Source organism: Gallinula chloropus, assembly GCF_964237585.1.
Source record: "Gallinula chloropus genome assembly, chromosome: 21".
NCBI lineage: Eukaryota > Metazoa > Chordata > Aves > Gruiformes > Rallidae > Gallinula > Gallinula chloropus.
In genome coordinates this window covers 437327-460396 of record NC_140106.1, presented here as the reverse complement: position 1 = coordinate 460396, position 23070 = coordinate 437327, and the positions used below count along the sequence as shown (strand labels likewise).

General features: G+C 47.8%; 1 protein-coding gene across 1 annotated transcript; it reads left to right on the top strand.

Moving 5' to 3' along the window:
* Positions 1 to 481: 481 nt before the first annotated feature.
* On the top strand, positions 482 to 1405 carry LOC311199852 (olfactory receptor 14A16-like; the record flags this gene model as incomplete). Its single annotated transcript, XM_084273989.1, has 1 exon — positions 482 to 1405. The coding sequence occupies one exon, from the start codon at positions 482 to 484 to the stop codon at positions 1403 to 1405; it is 924 nt and encodes a 307-aa protein (XP_084130115.1).
* Positions 1406 to 23070: the final 21665 nt, after the last annotated feature.

The following is a 23070-nucleotide window of genomic DNA, read 5'->3' as shown; positions in this document are numbered from 1 at the left end:
GACCAGAGCGGATGGACAGAGCAGCTCCCCCCACTCTGCACTCAGGGGAAGGTATCACTGGCACTGCAGCAGCAATGTCAGGGAGTTCTGACAGAAGAAACACTCCTCAGGTACAGGCAGGAGAAAACCAAAGCTCCAAAGCTCTGCTCTGTCCTTGGGTGAAACTGGAGTGACAGTGCTGAAAAGCTCATTCCTATGGACAGGGGATTTAGTCTGAGATCACACCATTCTTCTGTTTACTGACTGCTGCCAGGCAGGACAGAGTTCTCGAGAGCCACATCTGACCCCCCTCTCAACAGTGGCAAACTCAAGGCAGCACAAAACAAACCTCCCAAAAGGGACCTGACAAAAGTCTTCCTGAATCCAGAGTCAATCTGAGGGTATTCTGATAGAACTGGATGAGGTTTTCCTCGAAGAAGTGTTCCCTAACTTCTCACTGCCTGTTCTTCTATGTACAGGTCTCCATGCCCACGAATAACAGATGTTCAACAGCAGCTCCATCAGCCAGTTCCTCCTCCTGCCCTTTGCAGACACACGGGAGCTGCAGCTCCTGCACTTCTGCCTCTTCCTGGGCACCTACCTGGCTGCTCTCCTGGGCAATGGCCTCATCATCATCACCATAGCCTGTGATCACCACCTCCACACCCCCATGTACTTCTTCCTCCTCAACCTATCTGTTCTGGATCTTGGCTGCATTTCCACCACAATCCCAAAATCCATGGCCAATTCCCTGTGGAACACCAGGGCAATCTCATTCTTGGGATGTGCTGCACAGGTCTTCCTGGTTTTCTTCTTGGCTGGTTCAGAGTTTTCCCTCCTCACTGTCATGGCCTATGATCGCTATGTTGCCATCTGCAACCCCCTGCACTACGGGACCCTCCTGGGCAGCAGAGCTTGTGTCCACATGGCAGCAGCTGCCTGGGGGGGTGGGTTTCTCAATGCTGTGCTGCACACAGCCAATACATTTTCCCTGCCCCTCTGCCATGGCAACGCTGTTGACCAGTTCTTCTGTGAAATCCCCCAGATCCTCAAGCTCTCCTGCTCAGATGACTACCTCAGGGAAATTGGTTTCATTGTTGTCAGCACCTGTTTAACTTTTGGGTGTTTTGTGTTCATTGTGGTGTCCTATGTGCAGATCTTCAGGGCTGTGCTGAGGATCCCCTCACAGCAGGGACGGCACAAAGCCTTTTCCACCTGCCTCCCTCACCTGGTCGTGATCTCCCTGTTTCTCAGCACTGGCCTGTTTACCTACCTGAAGCCCCCCTCCCTCTCCTCCCTTTTTCTGGACCTGGTATTGGCATTTCTTTACTCGGTGTTTCCACCAGCAGTGAACCCCCTCATCTACAGCATGAGGAACCAGGAGCTCAAGGACGCCATGTGGAAACTGATGACTGGATGTTTCTAAGCAATAAAAGGGTTATCTTCTTCTGCATATCACTGACCATGTAACTTATGTTAGGGCCAGTCTGAATTTGTAGTATTTTTGGTTTGATGCTCTTTTTTTTTCCTTTCTAGTTTTTCTAAGCTATGATAACATGGTTCACATTCATCCCATTCCTAATGCAGTATGTCACAATCTTCTGTGACCCAGACTCAGCACCAACTGTGCTCTCTTTGCATCAGGCATGTATCTGTTCAACCTCTTGCTAGAACTAAGACAGGAAGTAGACAAGCTAAGGAGCATCAGGGAGTCAGAACATGGGATAAATTGGTGGACCCACAGCCTGAGCTCCCTGAAACTAGAGAGGAGACAATCACCGGAAAACACACCCGATGAGATGGAAGTGGAATCAACCCCCTCTTTAAGTTAAGAACTTAAAGGGGCACAGTGAGTGGAAACTAGTCCACAACCGTGTCAAGGAAGAATACCACCTCCTTGCCCATGCCTCCTCCCCAGATTTCTCTAAACAGTACATATGAGGCTCTTACTGTGGAGGGCCAGGAAGGGAACAATGTGGCTCCTGATTTGACCATGCCAGAGGAGTACCCAAGGTGAGAGAGACGTACTCCTCGAATCACTACAACAGCAACAAGAAAGAAAAGATTGTAGGAGACTCCCTGCTACAGGATATATCACTAGGAAACTTCCTCGTCTGGTACGTCCCTCAGACTACTACCCACTACTGCTTTGCCATGGCAGGGGGGTAGAGGGTGAGTGATGAAGCTGCAGTACATATTTCAAGGGCAATCAAGAGGGACCTCAGGGCACTTGGATGACTAGTGAGGGAATCTGGGGCCCAGGTGGTTTTTCCTCCCTCCTTCCAGTACCAGGTAGTGATATTGGATGGAATAGGCAGATCTAATCTATTAGTACATGGCTCTGGAGCTGGTGCACACGTAACAATTATGGGGTTTTTGACAATGGGATGGCCTACATGGCACCACACTTACAGGTGTCACATGGGAACCACCTTTCTCATAGAGGAAGGAGGGTCTTTGCCCAGGAGCTTGCAGGGCTCACAGACAGGGCTTTAAACAAGATTGGGGGTGCAGGGGAGGGGAATATAGCAGGCTTGCTCCATGACAAAGTGCGAAAGGACACAGTATGTTTGGAGTGAAAGGGTACAGGTATGGTCCCTCCATGTGTTGCCTCAGGTTGTGTTCAAGATGTTGGTGATTTTAAGGCAAAAATGGGGGGGCTGGGCTTGGTCCTTGAAATGTCTGCACACCAACGTACTCAGTATGGGCAAAACCCAAGAGGAACTCAAAGTAACTGTATGTCGAGAAGCCTATGACTTAGTTGCCATCACAGATATTTGGTGGGATGATTCTCACAACTGGAATGCTGTGATGGATGGGTATAATGTCACCAAGAGGGACAGGTGAGAAAGGAGAGGTGGTGGGGTAGCCCTCTGTCTCTGGGATTGTCTAGATTGTCTGGAGTTTAATGAGGGTGATGATAAGGTTGAATGCTTATGGGTTAGAATTAGAGGGAAGGCCAGCAAGGTGCAAATCCTGGTGGGAGTCTTTTACACACCACCCAACCAGGACAAAGAGGTAGATGAAATATTCTTCAGCCAGCTGGGAGTAGCATCACCATTGTTGGTCTTTCTTCTTGTGGGTGACTTCAACCTAGCAGATAGCTCCTAGGTAGACAACGCAGCAGAGAGGAGTCAATCTAGAAGGTTCTTGGACTGTGTGGGAGAGAACTTCCTGATGTAGCTGGTGAGTGAGCCAACAAGGACAGGTGCCCTGCTCGACCTGTTGCTCACAACCAGAGGACTTGTGGTTGAGGTGGTGCTTGGAGGCTGTCTTGGGCACAGTGATCATGAAATGATAGAGTTCTCAATTCTTGGGGAAGGAAGAGGGGTGGCAGAACCACCACCCTGGACTTCTGGAGGGTGGACTTTGTCCTGTTGAGGAAATTTGTGGATTGAGTCCCCAAGGAGAAAGTGTTGGAAAATAAAGGAGCTCAGGAAGGCTGGACGATCCTCAAGAATGAGGTCCTGAAGGAGCAGGAGCAAGCCATCCCAATGTGCCGGATTTCAAGTCAGGGGGGAAGACGACTGGCCTGGCTGAACAGAGAGCCAGGAACTCAGGAGGAAAAGGAGAGCATATAATTATTGGAAGAAAGGGAAGGTGACCCAGGAGGAGTACAGGGCTAAGGTGAGGCTATGCAGGAAAAAAATAAGGAGGGCCAAAGCCCAAAGAGAGCTCAATCTGGCCACTACTGTAAAAGATTGCAGGAAGAAATTGTATAAATATGTTAATAACAAAAGGAGGGCCAGGGAGAATCTCCCACCTTTCTTGGATGCTGGGGGAACCATTGTGATGAAGGATGAAGAAAAGGCTCAGGTACTTAATGCCTTTTTTGCCTCAGGCTTTAGTAGTAGGACCAGATGGCCTCCTGATTCCCAGAGCACTGAGTGGGAAAATGAGAATGGGAAGTTAACCCATTAAGCCTTCATAGTCCCAGGATAATTTTTAGTGACCTGCTCAGCCACTTAGATCCCCACAAGTCAATGGGTCCAGATGGGATACACCTAAGGTTACTGAGGGAGCTGGCAAAAGTGCTCGCCCTGCCACTTCCCCTTATTTACCAGATGTCCTGGCTGACCAAGGTGGCTCTGCCTGACTGGAAGCTGGAACATGTGACGCCCACCTACAAAAATGGACAGAGGAAGGACCCAGGGAACTACAGGCTTGTCATCATGCAACAAAAGCAGGACACTCAGGTGATCAGGCCCAGTCAGCATGGATTTAGGAAAGGCCGATCGTGCTTGAAGAAACTGATCTCCTTCTACGACAAGGTGACCTGCTGCTTAGTGGATGAGGGGAAGGCTGTGGATGTGGTCTACCTGGACTCCAGTAAAGATTTTGACACTGTTTCCTGCAGCATCCTCCTAGAGAAACTAGCTGCCCATGGATTAGATGGGTATATTCTTTGCTGGGTTAAAAAATAGCTGGATGGCCAGGCCCAGAGAGTTTTGGTGAATGGAGTTAAGTCCAGCTGGCAACAGGTCACATGCGGTATTCCCCAGGGCTCAGTGCTGGGGGCCATCCTCTTTAAGATATATCTTAATGATCTGAATGAGGAGATTGAGTGCACCCTCAGCAAGTTTGTAGATGACACCAATTTGTGTGGGGTATGTTGATCTGCTGGGAGGCAGGAAGGCTCTGCAGAGAGACCTGGACAGGCTGGATTGATGGGCAAAGGCCATGTCATGGTTTCACCCTGGCTGAGGGCCAAGATCCACGCAGCTGCCTGCTCCTTAAAGGAAAAGAGCAGGGAAAGGGAAGGTGGTGGTGGGGGGGGAAGAGGTAAGGGAAGGGAAAAGGAAGGGGCAAATAACCCCAAAACCAAGAAATTAAGAGGCCCGTGGGTTGGGATAAGGATAGTTTACTAAGATAACAGAAAGATACAATATAACAATGCTAACAGGACTGTAGAGCAAAAATATATGAAGCCGTTGATACACAATACAGTTTCTCACCAAATCACACAACTCAGGCCGTGCCACCCAGAGCCGTCCCAGAACGCGACCGTCCCCCAAGAACCGCGCGTCCCGGACGCCCCAGGCCTTCCTCCCATCAGCCGCCCGATATCCTGGGCAGGACGTAACTGGCGTGGAATACTCTCGTTGGTCAGTTGGGTCACCTGTCCTGGCTTCGCCCCTCCTTTCTCATGAAGAGCTGAGAAAATCCTTGACTGTCTGACAGCAATTAACAACATCAGGGTGTTATCAGCACTGCTCCCATTATAACTCCCAAACACAGCATTCCATCCGCTGCTACAAATGAATTTAACTCCATCCTGACCAAAACCAGGACATTATCCACCCCTTATTCCATAGCATTTATGTCATGACCAGATCCAACCATTTCTTTTGGGTGCAATCAGTTTCTTGTTTCAGACACACATATATGTATGTACACATGTATACGCACACATGTGCATACAGGTATTATTCCCTTAGTCTATGGACCATTCCTCTGAGTTTGTTGAGTGAATGAACATTTAGTCCATGATGATTTTCAGGCTTCATTCGTCGTAACAGTCTCTCATGGTGTCAGTATGCGTCACTGGATCGTTGCATGCTGCATCTCGGGCTCTTGACCAATACATCTGACATGGTCCATGTTCATAGTCTGTGAATCAAAGATGTTCATTTTCAAAGGGAAGGAGGAAAAAGTTCTTGGAACACCAGGTCTTGGTCCCGTCATCGTGGCACTCTTCCTTCATTGACTTGTATGACTCCGGCTGTAACTCGATTGGTACAACATACAGCAACATACAGCAATAATAGCAATAATGAATGTACAGTAATGGGTTATTTAGCAATTATTATAATACAATTTCTACCTTATTATTTATATTGGCTATTCAGACCTAAAATCAAATCCCTTTGATGTACACATCGAACCTCTCCATCCTCCTGCATTACCCACCAAGTACAACCAGGTCCTTGAGAAAAAGCAATCCCAGACATGGGTTTACCGTTGCCTGAAGCAGGAATGACCCAAACCGTCTTCCCTAATATACTCTACATATTCACTATTGGGACTCTGTCTCCTTCTACAGTACGTGGAAATTTTGACTGGGCAGGACCAGCTCGATTGGTGGATCCCCTAGAGGTAACTAACCACGTGGCTTTGGCTAAATGTGTATCCCAGTGTTTGAATGTTGCACCACCCATCGCTTTCAGGGTAGTCTTTAAGCGCCCATTGTATCGTTCAATTTTCCCAGAGGCTGGTGCATGATAAGGAATGTGGTACACCCACTCAATGCCATGCTCTTTGGCCCAGGTGTCTATGAGAGCGTTTCAGAAATGAGTCCCGTTGTCTGACTCGATTCTTTCTGGGGTGCCGTGTCGCCATAGGACTTGCCTTTCCAGACCCAGGATTGTATTCCGGGCAGTGGCATGTGGTACAGGATATGTTTCTAGCCAGCCGGTGGTCGCCTCCACCATTGTAAGCACATAACGTTTGCCATGGCGGGTTCGTGGGAGGGTGATGTAATCAATCTGCCAGGCCTCCCCATATTTATATTTCATCCACCATCCTCCATACCAAAGGGGCTTCAACCGCTTCGCTTGCTTGATTGCGGCACACGTCTCACACTCATGGATAACTTGTGCAATAGCATCCATGGTTAAGTCCACCCCTCAATCTCGTGCCCATCTATATGTTGCATCTCCCCCTTGATGACCTGAGGAATCATGAGCCCATCGAGCTAGGAATAATTCACCTTTATGTTGCCAGTCTAGATCTACCTGGGCCACTTCAATCCTAGCAGCCTTATCCACCTGATGGTTGTTTTGATGTTCCTCCATGGCCCGACTCTTAGGCACATGGGCATCAACATGACGTACCTTTACAAGAAGCTTCTCTAACTGGGCAGCAATATCTTGCCGTAAGTCAGCAGCCCATATGGGTTTGCCTCTATGTTGCCAGTTGTTCTTTTTCCACTGCTGCAACCACCCCCACAGGGCATTGGCTACCATCCATGAATCAGTATACAGGTAGAGCATTGGCCACTTTTCTCTCTCAGCAATGTCCAGGGCTAACTGTATGGCCTTTACCTCAGCGAAATGGCTTGATTCACCTTTTCCTTCAGTAGCTTCTGCTACTCGTCTTGTAGGACTCCATACAGCAGCTTTCCATCTTCGATGCTTTCCCACAAGGCGACAGGAGCCATCAGTGAAAAGGGCATATTGCTTCTCATTCTCTGGCAGTTTGTTGTAAGGTGGGGCTTCTTCAGCCCGTGTTACCTCCTCATCCTCTGGTGACATCCCAAAATCTTTGCCTTCAGGCCAGTCTGTGATCACTTCCACAATTCCTGGGCAATTAGGATTTCCTATTCGAGGCCGATGAGTAATTAGTGCAACCCACTTGCTCCACGTAGCATCAGTGACATGGTGTGTAGAAGGGACCTTCCCTTTGAACATCCAACCCAGCACCAGCAGTCAGGGTGCCAGGAGGAGCTGGGCTTCAGTTCCAATCACTTCTGAAGCGGCTCGAACCCCTTCATAGGCAGCCAGTATTTCCTTTTCTGTTGGAGTATAATTGGCCTCAGATCCTTTGTAGACCCGACTCCAAAACCCCAGCGGTCGACCTTGAGTCTCCCCTTGTGCCGCAGACAATGATGTCATCAATATACTGCAGGTGCTCTGGGGCTTCACCCTTTTCCAGTGTAGTCTGAATCAGTCCATGGCAGATGGTAGGGCTGTGTTTCCACCCCTGGGGCAGACGATTCCACGTGTATTGGATGCCCCTCCAAGTGAAAGCAAACTGCGGCCTGCACTCTGGCGCCAGTGGTATTGAGAAGAAAGCATTTGCAATGTCAATTGTGGCATACCACTTAGCTGCCTTTGACTCCAGTTCATACTGCAGTTCCAGCATGTCCGGTACAGCAGCACTGATACCTGGAGTGACTTCGTTTAGGCCACGATAATCTACTGTCAGCCTCCACTCTCCATCAGACTTCCGCACTGGCCATATGGGACTGTTAAAGGGTCAGGGGTTTGGCTGATCACTCCTTGACTCTCCAGTTGACGAATCAGCTTATGGATGGGGATCAGGGAATCCCGGTTTGTACGGTATTGTCTTCTGTGCACTGTCGTCGTAGCAATTGGCACTTGCTGTTCTTCGACCTTCAACAACCCCACAACAGAAGGATCCTCCGAGAGTCCAGGCAAGGCACGCAATTGTTCAATTTCTTCTGTCTCCAAAGCAGCTATTCCAAAAGCCCACCAGTACCCTTTTGGGTCTTTAAAATACCCTCTACGGAGATAATCTATACCTAAAATGCACGGAGCTTCTGGGCCAGTCACAATTGGGTGTTTCTCCCAGTCCTTCCCAGTTAAGCTCACTTCAGTCTCTAACACAGTCAATTGTTGGGATCCCCCTGTCACTCCAGAAATGCTGACAGGTTCTGTCCCAACATGATTCGATGGCAATACCGTACACTGGGCACCAGTATCCACCAGAGCCTGGTACTCTTGTGGGTCTGACGTGCCAGGCCATCGGATCCACACAGTCCAATAAACAGGGTTATCCCTCTCCTCCACCTGGCTGGAGGCAGGGCCCCTCTATTGTCGCTGATTGCGTTGGCTGTTCACTGGTGCAGCGTTCTTCCTGGCAGAATCACGTTGTGCGATTCTTTTGCCTCACAGCTCATTTACTCATGCTGGAAGGGCTGAGGTGGGCTGCATACCCCACTTCATCATGTCCTCACCATGGTCACGCAGGTAAAACCACAACGTCTCTCACAGTGTGTACCTACTGTATCCTCCCTTCTGGGATGATGGACGCTTTCTCCCAGTAGCTGCAACATCACTCCCATATGGTTTTGGAGTTGGACACATTTTTGTCAAGTCGTTTGACCAGTTTCTCTACCGCTGCAATCACAGAGAGGGAAACATTGTCCTGATATCTCCGGAGTTGGCAGGACACCTCAGATACGGTATATGCATCACTCCAGTCCATTGTTGCCAATGAATTGGTGTGCCCTGCTGGTGCACTTCGTACAACCTTACGCCACATAGCTGGAGTGCATAGGACATCATCAGGATCAGAGGGAAGCTGTGGGTTGTCCAGATCATAATAAATTACCCCCCGTACAGCTAATTCTCTCAGGTGCTGGATAACTGCCTAAATGTTGTTACACTTGGGTGATTGACATGCAATATATTCTTTTATGGGATACCTTTCCCTCACACCTGACAGTAGTCGCCTCCAGAGGCTGAGGGTTTCAGGCTTTTCCCCAGTTGCCTTATCAATGCCTCCTTCTCTAGCTAGGGATCCCAACTGCTTGGCCTCCCTGCCATCTAATTCCAGACTACTGGCCCCGTGATCCCAGCATCGGAGCAACCAAGTGATGATGTGCTCACCTGGGTGGCGGCTGAAATCTTTTCAAATCTCACGCAGCTCACTCAGGGACAGGGATCATGTGACAACAACCTCATCCTGAGATGGTTGAGATGGCCCTGCCTTATCCCGGGATGGTTGAGATGGTCCCACGTTGGGCGCCAAAAAGACTGTCGTGGTTTCACCCCGGCTGAGGGCCAAGATCCACGCAGCTGCCTGCTCCTTAAAGGAAAAGAGCAGGGAAAGGGAAGGTGGTGGTGGTGGGGGAAGAGGTAAGGGAAGGGAAAAGGAAGGGGCAAATAACCCCAAAACCAAGAAATTAAGAGGCCCGTGGGTTGGGATAAGGATAGTTTACTAAGATAACAGAAAGATACAATATAACAATGCTAACAGGACTGTAGAGCAAAAATATATGAAGCTGTTGATACACAATACAGTTTCTCACCAAATCACACAACTCAGGCCGTGCCACCCAGAGCTGTCCCAGAACCCGACCGTCCCCCAAGAACCGCGCGTCCCAGAGCCGCCCCAGGCCTTCCTCCCATCAGCCACCCGATATCCTGGGCAGGACGTAATTGGCATGGGAAACTCTCGTTGGTCAGTTGGGTCACCTGTCCTGGCTTCGCCCCTCCTTTCTCATGAAGAGCTGAGAAAGTCCTTGACTGTCTGACAGCAATTAACAACATCAGGGTGTTATCAGCACTACTCCCATTTTAACTCTCAAACACAGCATTCCATCCACTGCTACAAATGAAATTAACTCCATCCTGACCAAAACCAGGACAGGCCAGTTTTATGGGGCTCAACAAAGCCGAGTGCCAGGTCCTGCACTTTGGTCACAATAACCCCAGGCAACACTACAGGCCTGGGGCAGAGTGGTTGGAGAGCTCCCTGGAGGAGACGGTCAGTTTGCTCAGGTAACAAGTAATAGGATGAGAGGAAATGGTTTTAAATTGCACCAGGGGAGATTTAGGTTAGATATGAGGAAATATTTCCCCACTGAAAGAATAGTCAAATATTGGAAAAGGCTTCCCAGGAAGGTGGTGTAGTCGCCATCGCTGGAGGTATTTAAAACGTGTAGATGTTCTGCTTGAGGACATGGTCAATAGGTGGACTAGGCCTTGATGATCTTAAATGTCTCTTCCAATCTAAGTGATTCCATGCCAGAATCGACATTGCAAATGCTTTCTCCTTGAGTCCTTTTGCAGCAGAGGACAGGCCACAGTTTGCTGTCACTTGGAAGGGAATTCAGTACACTTGGAATCAACTGCCCCTGGGATGGAAACACAGCCCCACCATCTGTCAAGGACTGATCCAGCAATGTCTCCTCCAACCAACAAAAAGGAGACACAAGCTTTCCTAGGCACTGTGGGTGTCCTGGTTCTGGTCAGCTCAGAGCTCACCTCCCCAAGCAGCCAGCACAGGTGAGCTGAGATAACCCCGGGTTGTTTTCCACACCACGTGACATCACTTCCCCATAAAAGGTGCTGGTTGGGGGAGGGGGGGGGGGCACTTCTAGGTTCCTCCAGGGCACTCTGAGTGGGGACAGGGCATCTGGTTGGTTCTTAGCTCATATAGCACTCTGTTATCATTGGTTTGGTAGGGTACTCTGTGATACCACCTGGTGTGACTGTTGTTTGCCAAGGGCGGTTATTGTTCCTCTTTCATAGTGCTTTTATCAGTTAACTATCGTAGAATCACAGAACCTTAGGAGTTGGAAGGGGATCTTGAAAGACCAACTTTTCCAATGCCCCTAGACTAAATCCATATCCCAGCCCAAAGAGGCTCTGTCTGTTTCTCCTCCAGGAGTGAGCGAGCAGCATGTGGTGCTCAGCCATTGTTTGGGGCTGAACCACCACAGTTTCCAAGCCACAGCAGCGAGTTTCTCTAGGAGAAGGTGGTGGAAAACTCTGTCCAAGGCCTTGCTAAAGTCGAGGTAGACAACATCCAGAGCCCTTCCCTTGTCCAAGAAGCAGGTCACCCTGTCATAGAGGGATATCCAGTTGGTCAAATAGGACCTGTCCTTATGAACCCAAGCTGACTGGGCCTGATCACTTGGGGGTTCTTCATGAACTGGATAATGCTGCTCAGGATGATCTGCTCCGCCAGCTTCTCTTGCACGGAAGTCAAAGTATCAGCCCTGTAATTTCCCTGATCATCCTTCTGTCCCTTCTTATATAGGGGGTTACATTGACTGATCCAGTCAGCTAGGACTGATGCAAAGTGGCTTGGTGAACCCCTCCACCAGCTCTTTCAGCACCCTTGGGTGTATCCCATTCAACCCCACAGATCTGTGCACATCTCCTGCAGCAGGACCATCTCCTTCTGGACTGAGGTGGGCTCATTCTGCTCCATGTCCCTGTCTCCTAGCTCAGGGAATTGGATTCTCTCTGTACAACTGCTCCTCTGACAGAGGCAAAGAATTCATTAAGCACCTCAGCATTGTCCTCATTTTCCTATGTTATGTTTCCTCCTGAATCTGATTGGGAATGTACGGTCTCCCTGGTCTTTCTTTCTTCACTATGGAGATGACCTACAATGAGGAGAAATGTTGTCCTAAGGAACTGGGGTGGGGGAGGCTTGGTGTCTCCTAACACACCCCTAGTAAGTCTAGATACTCTCATCCTGTTGTACTTTCCATCATCATTACACACCCCATGTTGTTCTGCCCCAGGAAGAACCAGAGCAATACCTGAGGGACAGGACCTGTCTTCCCTGGCGCTGGGGGTCAGGGCTTGGCCTTTCTGCTTTATCAAACCAACCCAGGGCTTGCTCAGCCTTTCAGCTGCTTGTACATTGCCTTTGCCTACCAGCCAACATGGCCTCCAATTACCTGTGCTAACTAGTCCCTGGGGAGGCTCAGCCAGCAATGGATCTCAGTGGGACTCATTAATACTTCAGGGTACTTTGGCTTCTGCTTTTGACATGGAGTTTATTGTGCAATTTCCTCTCAGTACCTGAGCTTCAAGGACTCATCTCCAAATGCACCCCAGGGCTCATTAAAAGTAAAAAACAAGCTCTAACGAGCTGTGTCTCTTCATGTAATTATCTTCAAGTCTTCAAGAGATGTACAGATCATTGAAGCTGTTTCAAAGGGAGCTCATAGCAAAATTGATTTCTTTTTAAGGGTGTAGGTTATTATTTTCACTGTAGAGGAGAGGTGACAACCTCTGACTGAGATTGATCCAGGGTGTCTCCTAAGGATGTCTGGACTGCTCTGAAAAAGGGTCAGTTGAGACAGTGGGGACAACCTTGCTGCACATCTCCACAAGCCCACCATGACTCTCACCAGCCAACTGGGACTTGCATCCCTTGTCCTTACATCAGGTCTCTCTGCTGCACTCTGCAGCCCCTCTGTACCAGCTCCCCTGCTTTCCTTAGAGAACTGGCTGCACACAGGCAGCACACAGGGAGTTATTTTCCCACCAACAGAAGAAACCTGACAAGATTCACCATTAAATTAAACACTCCTCACTCTATGCCAGGTGCAATCTGCCACCAGTGAGGTTCACCTTCCACAAAGCTTAACCCTGTGAGAGATGTTCTACTGAGGAAGGAGACTGTGAAATCACGACACCTCAAAAGTTGGCTAAAGACAAAATGAGTCTGACAACGGCCAGAAAGGCAAGGGTTTAACCTCATGGCCTCCAGTTGTCTGCTCTAAGGAGCCCATGGGGAGGCTTTGTCAGGAATGGCTCCCAATGGAGCCTGTTAATGCTTCAAGGTACTTTGGGCATTACTCCTGACTTGGACTTCTTGAGAGGTTTCTTCATTCTCCATTTGGTATCTTGAGGTTTCTGGACTCAGAAGAAAAGACACTATGGGGCTCATTAATCATACAGAAAGCCGTTACAAACATGTCTCTTAAACTCACTTTAATTAAAAAAATAAGACTTGTATGACTAATTGGAGAGGTTTTATTTGAGTGATTAAAATTTCAAAGGAGTTTTGCAATGGAGGATTTTTTCAAAGGAAAAAATGTTTCTGTCATATCTCAGATCATGGAAGAAAGTTCATCAGCATGCTGCAATGGGTGCTGGTCCAGAGGTCTCCTAAGGAGATCTGGACAGGCAGGAAAGACAGTCTCTTCATATCCAAGTCTGTCTGGAGAACCTTGCTCTTCCCCAAGCCCAGCAGTTCCCTCCCTGGCCTCCTGGGACTCCCAACACTTTTCCTGGCATCATCTGTGCTCACAGGCACAGACAGATTTCTCTGACAACAAACAGCAGTTAAACATGACACAATGTAATACCCATGACATCTCTCTCCTCAGCTGCCTGCTACGGCCAAGCAGCGTGTGAAGGGGATCAGCTTCCAGAGGAAATTCTCCCCCAGAAAAAATTTAATCATATACACAGAAATGTCACTTATCAACACACTGACCTTTTGATAGAACAGTTCATTAGAGTTCTGAATGATGGGATGTCTTCCAACTCTCAGAGTCTCAAAGCAGAAACTGGAGAGCCGAGTGGCATCTGAATCACCAAAGAGCAAGCGGAGGTGGAAACCTGTGAAGAGCTTATGACCTGCAAGTCTCCTGAAAAGATTTCCTAAGTCACAGCCATATCAACAGGAGTAGTGGAAACACCTGTATGATGAGGGAGATGAAAGAGACAGACTGACTGTAATGCAGGTACAGGGGAACATCAATACCTCTTCTGCTGCCATGTGTACACTTCCTGGCTGTCGGTAGATAGGGCTTTGCAGTCGGAAGATGTCGCGCTGTATGGAAAGGTAAGACCCCTCCCCTCCACAGGTAACCAATAGCAAGTAGCAGGTAAGGTGAGAGGATGGGGGTGGCATCACAGCCCTGGGGTATAAAGCCCCGTGCCTCTGGCTAATAAACGCCATTTGCCGTCCACCACATTGGTGTCTGTGAGCTGATGGACCGTGCTGCCAGAGTGTGGCGCCGTTGCCGTTCCTGAAATAGGTTGCCGGGCCTAAACAAAAGGCAACAAGTGGTGCCGGAACCCGGGAGACTCGCTTGTGTCAGGTGAACGGCGGCTGGAGCGGCAGGACCTGCCCGGCGGAGGGGACGCCCTCGGACCCGCAAGGAGGATGGAAGCCCTTGTGAAGGTCGTATTGGGATTGCGTACGCAGTGGGGTATTGAGTGTCAGGCTGAAGATTTTACTCTCGTCGTTGCGAGACTTTTAGAAATCGGGGTCAATGACCAGCCGGTTGATATTCTCCATCCTAAGGTGTGGGGGAAGTGTACTAATGCTTTGGCTGAGGAAACTATGTCCTCAGGTAGTGGGAAAAATCTGAAATCGTGGGGGAGGGTCGTACAGGCCCTCCGGAAGGCTATACAAGAGCAGGACACTTGGAGGGTGGCTACACAAACTTTGCAGCCCCCAGACAGTGATAAGCCTGCTGAGCCCAAAGATTGAAAGGGCGATAAGCCTCCTCCATCCACGAACCCCGATCCGCTTACGGAGGGGTAGGAGCGAGCAAAATCGCTTACGGAGGGGCAGGACCAAGGAAAAACTCTTACGGAGGGGCAGGAGCAAGCAAAATCTCTCTGGGGTGGGCTACCCGAAGAGGTTAGGGCTGCCGCTAAAAGATCAGAATCTCAGGAAAAATGGCCGCCACCACGTGCTCTCCAAGATGGCGCCAGCGGAGAAGAAGGGCGGGACAAAAATACTTTTGGCGCGAAAAGGGAGGAAATTCCAGAGCTGGCGAGCTCACGTGAAAGGGAAGGGGAGGAGAAGGGCGGTAGAAATAGAGAAGGAAGGGACAAGAGCGTGAGTGATAGGTGGAGAGCCAATCAGAACCCGCAGAGGAGGAGGGACGAGTCGAGGGGGCCAGAACAAAGACCCACCCACAAAGCTGGTGGGAGGGGTCGGAGCCCGACAAAAAGGAGGGGAAAACCGGAAGTGGCCGCTCAGAGTTCTGGCTCCGAGTCGGATACTAGTCCGGGCGAGCGGCTCGTAACCGATTCCAGCTCAGAGGAGGAAATCAGAATAAGCAAAATCAAAAGCAAAAATATTCCCATCCAAATTAAAAAAGAATCATTAGGGGAAAACATGCCTCTTACGGATTGGAAAAAGATACAAATTGCGTGTGCCGACTGGGCACCATCTGCCGCGTTAGCGTTCCCAGTCCGTGTGATGCCCGGGAGACAGAGGGCTCACTCGCCAATAAACCCAAAGGATATACAAGCGATCGTTACAGCAATTGTGGATAAGGGATTAATTCGGCCATGGTCTCCACCCTCATAGATGGGGTTTTTGGAGGAGACGACCTACTTCCCTTTGATATCAAACAAACTTGTAGACTGATTTTTGACGGAGCAGGAATGATCATTTTCAAACAAGAATGGGAGGAGAACTGTACGAGGCTACTGGCCCAAGCAGTTGGGGACGATCATGTTCTGTGTGGCTCTAGCCTGCAGCGGCTAATGGGTACAGATCCAGCAATGCTTACCCCTCAGGCACAAGCACAGGGCCTACGGCCCCCTGAGGTTACGGCAACTACTCATGCAGCCAGAGAAGCTATTAGTGCAGTCTCTAGAGCCATCTCTAGGCCATCACCATGGGCCACAATACAGCAGAGCGAAAGCAAAAGCTTCACACAATTTGTGGATCGCCTCCAAGCAGCAGTAGACTCGTCAGCGCTGCCTCCAGAAGCAAAAGGCCCGGTCGTAGCAGAATGCCTACATCAGCAGTGTAATTCGGCAACCAAAGAAATTCTCCGATCACTACCAGCAGGGTCAGATATTGCGGACATGATTAAGCATGTTGCGAGGGAAGAACATTTAATTCCAATCCAGGCAGCTGTTCACGCCCTAGCAGCCAATGCAGTGGTGTGTTTTAAATGCGGTCAGGCAGGCCACATCGGGAGAAATTGCCCTCAGTCTGGAAATCCACCAATAGCGCTCCCCCCGCACCAAACTCGGCCCAGGGGACCGTGTTGGTCTTGCGGGAGGAGGGGACATTTTGCCAAGGATTGCAGGGGTAACAATCAGGGAATCTTCAAAGGGAGGGGACTTTCGGGTCGCTCCTAGTTCTCTCCCGAGTGCGATACGAGGCGGTTCAATTACATCAGCCACAAATGGGGCAAGGCGATTCTGAACTTGTTGCCCCCTCAAGAAGTGACCAGTTATATAGTCCAACCAACATTGCAAGCAAACCTGCCTCCACCTCAAGGACATCAAGGACCACCCTCCGGGGACGGGACCCCAGGGTGGCCCTGGCTGTAAAATGTGATGACACGCCGGTGGTGTGGGGAGTCTTCTCCCTTTACAATACTTTAGATGACACTACCATCAGTGTTCCCTTTTTAATTGATACCAGAGCAGACGTCACAGTCATCCTCGAAACACACTGGCCCCCACACTGGAAAATGCCCCCATGGTGGGAGGAGTTGGGGTATTAACTCAAGCCAGAAAGAGTGCTCAATTAATAGCAATCACACTCCATACTGAAAAGGGACCAGAAAAACCCATCACCCTCTTTCCATATGTCATGTCAGGAGTCCCACCCTTGTTGGGAAGGGAGGCTTTAGCCCTTTTGAAAGCCAGAGTACTCAGAAATGGGGCACTACCTTAACGTACGGCATCCCGTATAATAGCACAGGGCAAACCATAGTCGAGCGAGCAAACCAAACAGTAAAATCTAAATTAGAAGTGTTAGCAAAGGCAGAGCGTTTCACCAATGCCATTCCTACAGGAGACCAAGCACGCCTGTTGAAAACTGCTCTGTTAGCACTGAATCAGTTCCCCAGAGGAGAGGAGGTATACAGTCCTACCCAAAAACATTGGGCCACTCGGGCACTTGAAGAAGGACGACTGGTTGTAGTCAGGAATGAGGTGGGAGAACGGGAACAGGGGTGGAGGTTGGTCCTAACCGGACGAGGGTATGCTGCTGTTAAAAAAGACAGCAGAATTAAATGGTGTTAACTGTGAGTTTTTATCCACAGGATCAGATCATCGTGTGCCCCTGTGACCGATACATCCAGGTGGCCGAGGAGGACGACAAGTCAGCAAGCATCCTGTCTGCATCCGAGACTCCCAAACCGGCAGAATCCAAACAAGGGCAAAACAGCCCCCGTGGCAAAGGGCAACGATGTCTCTGTGTGATTTTACTTTTAGGGTTTGTTGTGCTATCTATGGGTTTGTAAGAACATCGACCGTGGGAATGGGTGTTAGGGAGATGGCAGGATCAGAAAATACTCCAAAGAATCGTCGTAAATATTTTGGTTAAATGCCACTTTCTGATTACTAGATCAATCCAACCAAAATCTTACTCGCACAGTAAGTAGTTTTATTAGGCATAGGGAGTGGGGAAATGTCGGTATAGAGGGCTTTGCGGTCGGCAGATGTCAAGCTGTACGGAAAGTCGGACCCCTCCCCTCCCCAGGTAACCAATAGTAAGTAGCCGGTAAGGTGAGAGGATGGGGGTGGCATCACAGTCCTGGGGTATAAAGCCCCGTGCCTCTCGCTAATAAATGCCATTTGCCGTCCACCACATTGGTGTCTGTGAGCAGATGGACCGTGCTGCCAGAGTGTGGCGCCGTTGCCATTCCTGAACCAGGTCGCCACACCTTGTGAAAGGAAACAAAGGTAAAGGGATTGTGAGGTAAAGGGATTTTGAGGTAAGGGGATTGTGAGGTAAGGGGACTATGAGGTATGATGATTGTGAGTTAAGGGGATTATGAAGTCACAGAATTGATTGATATGGATTGTGAGGTAAAGGGGATTGATTGAGGTAGATTGTGTGGTAAGGAGAGTGACTAATATGTTGTGAGGTAAAGGGATTGACAGGTAAGGGGATTGTGAGGCAAGGGGATTAGGGTTTTAAAGGGATTGTGAGGAAATGGGATTGTGAGGTAAGGGGATTGTGAGGCAATGGGATTGTGAGTTAAAGGGATTGTGAGTTTAGGGGATTGTGAGGTAAGGGGATTGTGAGGTAAAGAGATTATGAAGTCACTAAATTGACTGACATGGATTGTGACATAAGGGGATTGAACGAGGTAGATTGTGTGGTAAGGAGAGTAACAAATATATTGTGAGGTAAGGGTATTGTGAGGTAAAGGGATTGTGAGGTAATGGGATTGTGAGGGAAGGGGGTTGTGAGGTAAAGGGATTGTGAGGTAAGTGGATTGTGAGGTAAAGGGATTTAGAGGTAAAAGGATTGTGAGGTAAAGGGATTGTGAGTTAAGGGGATTGTGATGTAAAGGGATTGTGAGTTAAGGGGATTGTGAGGTAAAGTGATTGTGAAGTAAAGGTATTGCGAGGTAAAGGGGATTATGGGGTAAAGGTATTGTGTTGTAAAGGGATTGTGAGGTAAGTGGACTGTGAGGTAAGGGCATTGTGAGGTAAGGGGATTGTGATGTAAGGGGATTTTGAGGTAAAGGGATTGTGAGGTAAGGGGATTTTCAGTTAAAGGGATTGTGATGTGAGGGGATTGTGAGGTAAGGGGATTGTGAGGTAAAGAGGATTGTGATGCAAGCGGATTTTGAAGTAAGTGGATTTTGAGGTATAATGATTTTGAGTTAAGGGGCTTATGATGTCACAGAATTGATTGACCGATAAAATGTGAGGTAAAGGGATTTTGAGGCAAGGAGATTGTGAGGTTAGTGGATTGTGAGGTAAAGGGAGTGTTAGGCAAGGGAATTGTGAGGTATGATGAGTGTGAGTTAAGGGGATTGTGAGGTATGATGATTGTGAGTTCAGTGCATTATGATGTCACAGAATTGATTGACAGATAGAATGTGAGGTAAGGGTATTGTGAGGTAAGGGTGTAATAAGTAGACTAACTAGGAATTGTTCTCAAACCTTCTATGACTGTAAATGGGTAACTAGGGCAAAGGGGAACCATGGTTTCATCACTAAATTATTTGCCAAAAACAGTATGCTATTTCATTGGAAGGCTGTAAAAGTCTCCAACCATTTATAGAGAGTTTAATTAAGGATAAACTTCTGAAACCATGTATGTCTCCTTTTAATACCCCAATCTTATCAGTAAAAAAAAACCAAAAAAACCAAAACAAAACCAACCAACCAAACAAAAAACCCGATGGGTCATATCGTTTGGTACAGGATTTAAGAAAGTTAAACCAGATAGTTCAAGTGCGTCACCCAGTAGTTCCTAAACCTTACACTCTATTGAGTAAAATACCAGATGACCACAGATGGTTTAGTGTGATTGATTTAAAGGATGCTTTCTGGACCTGTCCACTGGACCCTGATAGTAGAGACATGTTTGCTTTTGAATGGGAAGATCCTTTCACAGGACAAAAACAACAATTTATTTAGATGGACGGTTTTACCTCAGGGATTCACTGAATCACCAAATTTATTTGGACAAGCATTGGAACAAGTATTAGAAAAGTTTAAAGTCCCAACTGAAGTCACCCTTCTACAATGTGTAGATGATCTTTTAATCTCAGGGAAAAATAAGAGAATCGTAAAGGAAACAACAAATGCTTTGCTAAGTTTCCTAGGGAAACAGGGACTAAAAATATCAAAAAAACAAACTGCAGTACATGGAAAATAAAGTTAAATATTTAGGACATCTAATCAGTGAAGGGAGACAGAAAATAAACCCCGAGAAGATAAGAGGAGTAGTTGAGTTACTTCTCCCGAAAAACTAAGAAAGAGCTGTGAAAATTTTTGGGATTGAGAGACTATTGTCGCCTATGGATTGAATCATATGTACTAAAAACAAAGGGATTATATTTTAAATTGTTAGAAGAACCTAATGACTTGGTATGGAGTAATGAAGAAAAAGAATTAATACAAGGATTAAAACAAAACTTGATCACTACTCCTGTGTTGGCACTGCCCTCCCTCAACAAACCATTCCACTTGTTTGCTACCATAGATAAGGAAACAGCCCAGATGGGGGGGGGGGGGGGGGGGGGGAGGAGTTACTCAAAAGTGGGGAGGCAAACGACAGCTAATTGCCTATTTATCTAAACTGCTGGACCCAATATCCCGAGGGTGACCTGAATGTGTACAGGCAATAGCAGCCACAGCCCTCTTGGTGGTAGAAAGCAGAAAGCTAACTTTTGGAAGAGCTCTTATAGTAAGCACTCCACATCAAGTAAGGACAATTCTGACTCAAAAGACAGGAAGAGGTCTCACTGATTCTAGGACTTTGAAGTATGAGACAATTTTAATGGAAAAAGATGATTTAGGTATAACTGCTGAGTCATGCCTCAATCCTGCCACCTTTTTATCAAAAGGGGAGACTAATAACCAAGAACTTGAGCATAACTGCTTCGACATAATAGAATATCATACTAAAGTGTGACCTGACTTAAGGGACATACCCTTGCCAACAGGTCTCCGTTTATTTACCCACTGGGTAGTGCAGGCACTAGTGGACCACTTTGGAACCAAGTATATGTGTATTGGAATTTATAAAATCACCAAAAGGATGGTGGGAAAGTGCCTGACATGCCAGAAGGTCAATAAACAACAACTCAGAAAAAAAGATACCGGGGGGGAGGGACCCTTTCTTGTGTTGCTTACCACAGATACTGAGGTTTGAACAGCCGAAAGAGGTTGGACGCACATGAGCAGAATAAAGACTGGTTTGAGAATCTCGGTGGGAAACTACCAACAATCCTGACAACTTAAACGCCACCTTTCGAAGAACCAGCGAGTAAAACTGTCTATGAATGACAATTTATTTTGTTCAAATGTTGGATGTATATGTTATACTTTCTTATGTTTTGAGTGTCGAGAGTGTAAAGACAATTTGGTGGGTACATTATAGAGAAGGAGAATATACCCCAGACATTTGTGAAAAATGTTATTGGGAAAAAAAAACACCCCGAAACCCAAAAAAACCTAACACAGGAACTGGAATTAATGGATTCTTTGAATACCAGCTATTGTATATACATAGATGCTGCCAAGTACCCATGTAACGAAGGTAATCACGTTAATGTTTCTTGAATGATGACCCAAAACCGATTTAGAAAAAGAAGAGGCATCGATGCTATTATCTCAAAAAGCTGTTAGTCGGTTTGAGGAACAAATTGGTCAAAACTGAAAGGGGGGATTGTAATAAGTAGACTAACTAGGAATTGTTCTCAAACCTTCTATGACTGTAAATAAGTAACTAGGGCAAAGGAGAACCATTGTTTCATCACTAGCAACAACCTGAAAGAACTTCAGACCTTGCTGAGTTGGTGCCTGTGGCAGACTATGGCTGTGAATAGGTAACCAAGGCAAAGGGGAACCATTGTTTTATCATTAGCAACATCCTGATAGGATTAAATGAGTTAACCAAACAAGACACTGAACACAACGTAGAGGAGCACTACGAGGGACCAGGACGACCCCCACTACCAGCTTACACGGCCACAGAAAAACACCAGGATATGCCACGTGTACCCGGAACTATGGGACTATGAAAAGGGGACTCCAGAGGGGTGAGGCGCGTGCCGTTTGCAGGAGCAAGGGTCTCCTCCGGAAGGCCAGCGCTGTTTTGCCTGCTCGCATCTTGCTTAAATAAATGATGTTTGGAAATTTACAAATTTGTCACTGCTGTTTATAACACCTACCAGGGAGGTTTTCAGACTCACAAGATATTTCATCTCTCAAACCTTTTGTTTGGAAGTTATTGCTGGACATTTAGCACTTCTTGAATGTGGACACTGGTAGAGCCAGAACATGATATCTGGTGTTATAGGACCATTCCCTATGCTAGGAATGCCCTTCCCCCCAAGGTTACCAGGGCTGCTTGTGGGCTACCTAGGGAGGTTTCAGCCTAGGAACATTGTTCAGCCTTCATAGATTTACTTGGGAGCTATTGCTGTATGTTTAGAAATATCAAAGGGGGAACCTAGTAGAACCCAAAAATGATGTGAGGCACTCTTAGAACCATTCTCTTGACTAGGAAAGCCGTGACCCCCAAGATTACTGGGCTGCAAGTGGGCTACATGGGGGGATTTCAGTTCAGGATGCTTTTACAGCCCTTGTAACTTTTGTTTGTGACTTATAATAAAGGTGGGAGATTCTCTCTGTCCCTCCTTTTGTTATCGTACTTAAAGAATTAAAAAATAGAATCTATTAAAAAACGATAAAATATTAACAATAGAATCTCCCACACTTATTATATCTCAGGGGAACCACTGTGATGGAGGATAAAAAAAAAGAGCTGATGTCAATCAATAGCAGCATGATCTGTTGTCTCTTGATACCCAGACCCCTGAGTGGAAAGATGGGGATGGGAGGTAGATGGAAGCCCCCATAATCCCAGGGGAATTGGTTACTGACCTGCCCAGCCACTTATATCTGCAGAAGTTGATGGGCTTGGATGGGATACACCCAAAAGCACTGAGGGAGATGGTGGATTTTCTCACGAAGCCACTTTGCCTTATTTACCAGCAGTCTTGGCTGACTGGGGTGATTCCACCTGACTGGAAGCTGGCACATGTGGCACCCATCTACAGGAAGGGACAGAGGAGGACCTGGGGAACTACGGGCCTGTCAGCCTGACCTCAGTGTTGGGGAAGGGTATGGAACTAATCATCTTGAGTACCATCATGCAGCACATGCAGGACACTCTGGCCATCAGGCCCTGTCAGCATGGGTTTAGGAAAGTCAGACTGTGCTTGACCAAACTTATCTCCTTCTATGACAAGGTGACCTGCTGCTTATTGGATGAGGGGAAAGCTCTGAATGTGTTCTACCTGGACTTCAGTGAAGCCTTCATCACTCTCTTGCGCAGGATCCTGCTGGAGAAACTCACTGCTCATGGGTTAGATGGGTACACTCTTTGCTGGATTACAAACTGGCTGGACAC